The 8,251-nt window shown below is 44.2% G+C and overlaps 2 protein-coding genes across 2 annotated transcripts in view; both read left to right on the forward strand.

The window, feature by feature from the left end:
- The window catches only part of LOC116823518 (uncharacterized), a 6,047-nt gene extending 2,348 nt beyond the window's left edge, over positions 1 to 3,699 (forward strand). Inside the window, exon 2 of the mRNA XM_032778116.2 lies at positions 2,855 to 3,699. Within this exon, the coding sequence (XP_032634007.2) occupies positions 2,869 to 3,699 (831 nt within the window). The 5' untranslated portion in view covers positions 2,855 to 2,868. The remainder of the gene's footprint in view (positions 1 to 2,854) is intronic.
- A 605-nt stretch (positions 3,700 to 4,304) lies between these two features.
- Positions 4,305 to 7,167, forward strand: LOC142047229 (uncharacterized). The gene is given in 3 exon segments (XM_075068962.1): positions 4,305 to 4,407; positions 5,116 to 6,264; positions 6,267 to 7,167. Coding segments are annotated over 3 exon segments (1,281 nt in total). The 3' UTR covers positions 6,296 to 7,167.
- The last annotated feature ends 1,084 nt before the right edge of the window (positions 7,168 to 8,251 follow it).

Here is an 8,251-nt window from a genome sequence, read left to right on the forward strand (position 1 = left end):
CTGCCCCAATAACAAAGAAATTGGGGATCCCAGAGCTGTTAAAATCACCATCCCAAGCTGCTGTGGGGTTATGCTAAGTGGGGGGTGGATGCCAATGCAAATTCTTGAAATTCTTTCCACACTCTCTAGAGTTCACCACCAGATGTGAGGGTAGCGCTCGTCCTGACTCTGCTTACATGTACTTGAGTCTTTTGTTTGTTTTTACACTTCTAGCTATTTGCTCTTCTAAATTCATTTTGGCCCTCCTAATTTCCCTTTTACATAATGCCTGCTGTACTTATGCTCCTATTTATTGTCTTCACAAGAGTCAGATTTCCACATTTTGAAGGATTTCTTTCTGGCTTGATTAGACTCTCAGACCTTGCCATTTAACCATAATGGTTCATTAGCTGCCTTCCTAATTCTCTTTGTGTTCAGTGATGTGTGTGTCTTCTGAGATTCTATTATTATTTGGCGGGGGCAGGGAAGTATATTCTATCTCACTTCTAAGGATTTTACTTCCTTCTTCCTTTGCTTGTAGCATTAGAGCCTTTCTGACGAACCTCGTTGTACTGAAACCTTCCCTTGGGTGTTGAGTCTAATTATATTATGGTCACTATTACTTATCGGCTCAGTTCCTGTTACTTCTTGAATTAGCTCTTGTATATGGCTTCAGGCTAAGTCAAGAATACCCTTTCTTGTGTGCTCAGGAATTCACTGTTCCAAAACGCAATCATTGAAGTGGTGAGAAATTGCTTCTCTCTGCTTCGTGTTGTTGTACCATTTGATCAGTTTATAGATGGGGTGTTGAAGTCCTCCATTATCATCACCCTGTTAGATTTTGCTGCCTCTTTGATTTCTCTCAGCAGTTAAACTCTTACCCAGGTATGACAAGATCTAAAACCCTATTGGGCTTCTGCTAGTACATACAATTTCAAAGCTAATTTCCAAATGTTAGGTGACGTACAACTGGGAGAGAAATTTCCTGTAACCATATAGATGTGGAGGATGGCTTACGCTGAGCTGTTTGGCCATATCTGTAAGAGGGCTTGTTTTGCATAACAATGATAAAACATACAATGTTTTAATCTTCAAAGAAGAGCATGCTTCAAAGAGTTTTAAATATGAATAGTGATCACAAAATATTGATATATTATATGCTTTTATTGTGGCTAATACAAATATGAAAAAATCAAGAGGATAAATCTTCAGTACTCTGAATTTAAAGATGAGCACCAGGATTGCCATCCCTCCAGCCTTTACCCGGACAGTCTGTTTTTTGGCTTCTGTATCCGGGTGCCATTTATGGTTGCCAGGTGCCTGGTTTTTGAGCGGAAAGTCTGGTCGAAAGGCAGTGTCCAGTCAGATGTACTGACCGGGCACCAACATCCGGATACTGTGGGGTCATTAACCCTTGCCAGCCCCGGTGCCTCCTACCTGCAGGCCAGCTCCTTATCAGGCTGCAGCAGCTCCTGTCCAAGCCCCAGAGCAGAGGGAGCCCAGTTCGGGGGGGAGGGAGTTGGAGACGATCCAGCGAGTGATTGGGGGTGGGGAGGAATTAGTGACGGGGTGGGGCCTTGGGAGAAGAGGCACCACAACAGTGGGGCCTTGGAGGGAAGAGGCAGAGAAAGGGCAAGGTCTGGGGGAAGATGCAGAGAAGGGGTGAGGCCAGGGGGAAGAGGTGGAGTATGGGATGGAGTCTTGGAAGTGGCAGGGCCACAGGGGGTCCAGTTACCAGCAATTAGAAAGGTGGCAACTGTCATAAGTAGATAGGTAAGGTAAGGGTTAAGTTTCTTTTACCTGGAAAGAGAAACAAACACCTGACCAGAGGACCAATCAGAGAACTGGATTGTTTAAAGTCAGGGGCGGGAATCTGTATACTCGGGGTCTTTGTTGTTTCCTCGGCTATGAGTAAACAAGTTTCCTCCTAACTCCCTCTTATCTCAAAATTCTAACAAAAGTCCTGTGAGTACAAGGAACAAGTATTCGGCTATGATGGAGCTTTGTGTTGTATTTACAGATGTGATTGCCTGGCCTTGTGCTTCCATCGGCGTGTGAGGGAATAACAGTTATCTTGCTGATATCCAATCTTCTTCTCCTTCTACCCTAAGGGCAGTGAGTACACGGGAAAAAAGTAAAATCGCTAATGATATGCCTTTGCTTTGTACTTACTGTGTGTGATTCGCTATTTAAATTGGCTATTTTTTAAATCACTGGGTTATTCAGATTTCTAAGTAGGACCTGTATAAATGTTATGCAAGTCAAGTCTTAATTGGTCCTCTTTTTCTATATAAAGCTTTCTTTTTTCAAAAAACTGTGAGTTTCTTTTCTAGTAAGGCAGAGAAAATTGGAAACCTCTTATCGGTATCTCTGTCCCCCTCACGGGAAGGCAGGCACGGGGAAGGCAAAGCCAAGCTGTTGGTATTTGCATCAATTGTCCTGAGGAAGAACGCTATTCTTGGAAGCAGAGAAACGATTATCTGGAAGGTCCCCAGGGGAGGGTTGGGGACACCAGAGAGAGGAAAGGGGGGTCAGGCCCTATCAATTCCTGACCTGGTGGCAGCCTATCAGATCTAAGCTAGAGATTAAGCTTAGAGGACTTCATGCGAGTACCTTATATTTGAACTCTAATGTTCAAATCGAGGAATAATACTAAGACAGCAACCCTAGTGAGCACCACTGAAATGCACATAATCAAATAAAACCATAGAGTTTGGGGAATTTTCATCATAAGCCAAACTGAAGTTTAGTACATTTTTAGGTTTTTGCTACAGTCATTCACACAGTAAATTTTATGATTAGTACCAAATTGTTACAAATATGTAAAATGGAAACTGGATTCTCTAGCACTAATTTATAACTGCTCATATTCCAGGCACTTCAGCAAGGATGTTGGTTTTTCATTTAGCTGTAATCATCCATCTTTTCCTTCAGCTGAATGCATCTGTTTGCCCTAAGAAATGCGAGTGTATTCTGAAAGATGCCATCCGTTGCTCTGGTTCCGGTATCAAAGACCTAGCATCATTAGGTCTGCCTACCAACATGACACAAATTCTGATAACAAGTACTAAAGCAACAGAGTTGAAGGACAAAGTCTTTTCCGGAATGACAGTGCTACAGCGTCTCATTCTGTCTTCAAACCAGCTTTCCCTAATTTTGCCAGGAGCTTTTAAAGGCTTAGTAAAGCTGAAGACCCTCAAACTGTTTGACAACAAGTTAACTCAGCTTCCCACAGGAGTGTTCGATGAAATGGTGGACCTTCAGCAGTTGATCCTTGAAAAGAATTTGCTGAAAGATGTTGAGCACAGCCTGTTTGACAAACTAGTCAATTTGCAGGAGCTGTTTTTGAACAAAAACCATCTGACAGAGCTTCCTGATGGAGTACTAAGAAACCTCGCCAAGCTTAAACTACTGAACTTATCCAGAAACTATTTGGCATCCTTGCCTAGAAATATCTTTAGCACATTAACCAAACTTGAGAACCTCACTCTGTATATGAACAGGCTCAGTTCAATAGACTCTGGTGTGTTTGATAACCTGAGAGAGCTGCAGGAGCTTCTTCTGCATTCAAATGACATTCAGTCCATTGCCCCGGGTGCATTTCGCAATCTCCTTAAACTAAATAGCTTAACGCTCTCTCAAAATAAACTGCAGTTGTTACCTCATATACCATCATATGAGTTCTTGATCAGGTTGACCACCTTTGCTGGAATGCCGTAGTGCCGAAGGAGCTTCCAGAGGGTCTCTCGATCCACGCTATCGAACGCTTTCTCATAGTCAACAAAGTTGATGTACAACGAGGAGTTCCACTCCACAGACTGCTCAGACTATGATTCGAAAGCGTTGCATCATGGTTCCGTGGCAATGATTTGTTCAGCCGGAACCTGCCCTGTTCATCTCGTAAACTGTGGATCCGACGGCATCCTTCATTTCTCTAAGAGAACTCGGTTGAAGACCATTCCCTGGCACCGACAGGAGTGTGATTCCTCTATAATTGGCACAGTTGCTAAGGTCTCCTTTCTTGGGGATTTTGATGAGATATCCCTCTTTCCAGTCTGCCGGAATCACTTCTTCTTCCCATATCTTCTCAAAGAGGGGGTACAGCATTTCCACTGAAGCATCCAGCTGTTTTCAGGGCCTCGCTGTGCTGGTTAGGTGATCCATGGAGGGCAGCTCAACTAACAGCTTCAGGTGCGAACTGGAGTCAGACAATGGATGCTGTTGTCACCACTTCTCTTTCTCTCTCGTCATCGATTGGATTATGAAGACATCCACTTACGAGTCGTAGGAATGGAATCCAGTGGACGTTGTGGGACCCAGGCTTGATGACCTTGGACTTTGCTGACGATCTTTGCACTCCTTTCGCATCAGTAGAAAAGAGGCAATGCAAGAGAAGACCACCCAACTGTGGCAGCCACGTCATCACAGGTTGGCCTTCAACATTCACAAGGACAGAGACGTGCAAGATCCTTAGGATAATTCCATCAGCAACGACGCCAGTCACACTGAATGAAGCCCTTGGAAGAAGTCATGCCTCAACCTACCTAGGTAAGCCATCATCGACCAGCAGGGTGGCACAGATGCAGACATCAAAGTAAGGGATTGGTAAGGCAAGAGCAGCCCTTCTTACAGCTCAAGAACATCTGGAGCTCCAGAGAGCTGTCTTTGCAATAAAAATTCGACTGTTCAACTCCAATGTGAAATCAGTCCTACTGTATGGAGCTGAAACCTGGAGGACAACCAAACAACCACCAGGAAGATCCAGACCTTCATTAATAGCTGCCTCAGAAGGATTCTCCAGATCCGCTGCCAGATACCATCAGTAACATCCACCTCTTGGAGGGACCCGTCAACTCCCAGCAGAGGAAGAAATCGGAAGGAGAAGGTGGGGTGGATAGGACATACACTACGCAAGCAGCCAACTAACATCACCAGACAGGCACTGCGGTGGAACCCCCAAGGCAAGCGGAAAAGAGGCCGTCCAAGAAACACCTGGCGACGCGACCTTCAGGCTGATAGCAAAAAAATGGGCTATACTTGGAACCAGCTAGAGCGAATGGCCCAGGATAGAGGACTCTGGAGATCTGTGGTTGGTGGCCCATACCCCGACTGGGGTGATGGGCATGAGTGAGTGAGTGTTACCTCATGGGCTCTTTCTGCATTTGCACAATTTGACTAAATTGACCTTGTATGGGAATCCACTGGGATCCCTTCCAGAAATATTGTTTGGAGAAATTAGGACTCTCCAGAGTCTGTGGGTATATGACACCAAACTCTCAACTGTGCCAGATTTTGTGTTTGGTAATTTGACAGATTTAGAGTTACTTGTCCTGACTTTCAGTCCTGAGTTAAGTGTTCTCCCAAGGAACGTGTTCAGTGGTCTCCATGAACTTCGCCGTTTGTCTTTGCATACAAATAATCTCTCTACTCTCCCGGATGGCATCTTCCAGGGTCTGCAGAAACTTCAGGAGATTTCCCTTTTCAATAACAGGATTGAGGTTCTTCCTAAAAACCTCTTTTATAATCTCAATAATCTCCAGGCAATTTACCTAAATTGTACCAGCCTGCAGTCTCTTCCTGGAGACTTCTTTGCGTCATTACCCAAGCTGCAAGAGGTCGTGCTTGACAACAATCCTTGGAAATGTGATTGTCAAATTGCTGAATTCAGAGAGTGGCTCCAGAGGAATTTAGACATAGTAAAAAATGTCACTTTCCTGACTTGTGACAGTCCCATAGCATTAAGGAATATTCCTCTCTTGTCTCTACCAGATGATCATTTTCACTGCCCCTCTGCCACAGCCCTTTCACACCACACACCGGAGAGCTCCACTTGTTCCCACATGTCATCTGTTCTTGTTACTGGACACTTGCCTTTCACTTGGAAGACCTCCACAGCTCCTGTGCCCGTGAAACATACGAACAGCCCTTTGCTGCCTCCGTCTGCAACTCCATATTTTATTGACTCCATCACTGGAGATGTTGAGCCATCTGAATTTCTCCCTACAGAAATTCCAACCCAACTTCCCACTGGCATAAGGAGAGAAATCAACAGAGTAAGAGAAATTGTCTCAACCATTGCCGCACCGCTCAGTGGATCTCAAGACTGTCTCAGTGCGTGGCCATTTTTTAAATGTAACATTCCATATAGTCAAATATTTTTGTATCTCTATGTTTTCACTGTAACAATCCAAGTTTTAACTGTTGTGACCACTTTCTACATGATGTATGAAGTCAGACAGCTTGTGCACTGCAGCAATAGCCCTGCTCAATCCATTGTACTGGTGAGAATTTACATGGGGTTAGGAATGCAGATTAGGAGCTCAGCAGTAATGTAACATAGAGATTAGTTGCATTACTGGACACAGGCCTCATATTTTGGACATTACAGATCTTGCATAGCGAGCACTGTAAACAGGAGACTGTGTGTGTTTCTCAGCTGCACAGCATTGCATATTGAAAATGTACTTTATCTACTGTGTATTTTATAGCATGTGCCTACAATAACAACCCCAGCTTCAGCCAGTTCTCTAGCTTTTGAAGTGCCCACAAACTAGTTGTAGAGGTTGTGTATAGAGTTTTTGGCCATCATGCTTAACTACTAATGCTGCTGTAGAGAGTCAGACTAACGTAATCGTAAGAAATTTTCAATTTGCGCATTTTGAGTAGCTTTTGGTTTCAGCTGTTTGGAGGATAATTCTGTACCCTCAATTATGTGTATTGTTTTGTTGTTTTTAAAAGAGAGGCTTCAGCTCAAACAGAAGCAGAAGCTATAGGCTTGAAGCAGGAATGGCTGGGTGAGGTTCTTGACCTGTGTGATGCAGACGTGCTGGAAGTTGGGTGATGGGGATGCAGCAGCACCTCATGGTTTGCAGAAATAATAGCAACCAATGTGTGGTTTCCATCCCAGACAGAGTTTACAGTTTGGTTCATTGGCTTTCAGCACCCTCACTATACAATTGTTCCCCCAGCCCTGGCAGGAGGTCATACTAGATTATCATAATGGCCCTGCCTGGCCTTCAAATTGTGTGTGTTTGGAAAGGACTAAACTGCATTGTTAGAAAATCCGTCTCCTCACTGGACTTGCAAATGGCACCTTAGATTATTGGTGTTCATCGCTTCCACAGGGTGTTCACTTTTTGGACATTACTCTGCTTAGACAATGGGAAATAAACGAGTCACTTTCCTTTGGTTCTAGTCAGTTTTATTGTCTAGTGATCTGCATTTGCACCCCGCTGCAATGTCTAAGAATACAATAAAGGTCCATCTAGCCCGGTATCCTGTCTTCCAACAGTGGCCAGTGCCAGGTGCTTCAGAAGGAATGAACAGAACAGGGCAATTTATTGTCACTCAGTCCCAGCTCCTGGCAGTCAGAGGCTTAGGGACACGGAGACATGGGATTGCATCCCTGCCCATCCTGGCTAATAGCCATTAATGGACCTATCCTCCATGAATTTATCTAGTTGTTTTTTGAACCCAGTTATACATTTGGCCTTCACAACATCCCCTGGCAATGAGTTCCACAGGTTGATCATGCACTGTGTGGAGAAATACTTCCTTTTGTTTGTTGGAAACCTGCTGCCTATTAATTTCATTGAGTGGCCTCTGGTTCTTGTGTTATGAGAAGGGGTAAATAACACTTTCTTCACACCATGCACAATTTTATAGACCTATATCATAGCCCTCCTTAATCATCCCTTTTCTAATATCTCCTTGTATGGAAGCTGTTCCATACCCCTGATCCCTTTTGTTGCCCTTCTCTGCTCCTTTTCCAGTTCTAATATATTGTTTTGGAGATGGGGCAGCCAGAACTGCACATCGTATTCAAGGTGTGGGTGTACCATGGATGGATATAGTAGCATTGATATTTTCTGTCTAATCTCTCTTTCCAGATGGTTCCTAACATCGTTGGCTTTTTTGACTGCTGCTGCACATTGAGTGGATGATTTCAGAGAACTATCCACAATGACTCCAAGATCTCTTTCTTGAGTGGTAACAACTAATTTAGACCCCATCATTTTGTGTGTGTAGTTGGGATTGTTTTCTAATGTGCATTACTTTGCATTTATCAGCATTGAATGTCATCTGCCATTTTGTTGCCCAGTCACCCAGTTTAGTGAGATCTTGTCACGGAGTCCCCGGGCGATGCTCTGGAACAGCTCCCCACAAAGCCAGTCAGGACTCTGGGGAGCCTCCTCTCCCTTGGAGCAGACTTGTTCAGGGCAAGAAGCTCACACATCTTCACCTCCTGGGTCTCTCCTTGGAGCATTCAGCA

Source organism: Chelonoidis abingdonii, chromosome 8, assembly GCF_003597395.2.
Source record: "Chelonoidis abingdonii isolate Lonesome George chromosome 8, CheloAbing_2.0, whole genome shotgun sequence".
NCBI classification, from domain to species: domain Eukaryota; kingdom Metazoa; phylum Chordata; order Testudines; family Testudinidae; genus Chelonoidis; species Chelonoidis abingdonii.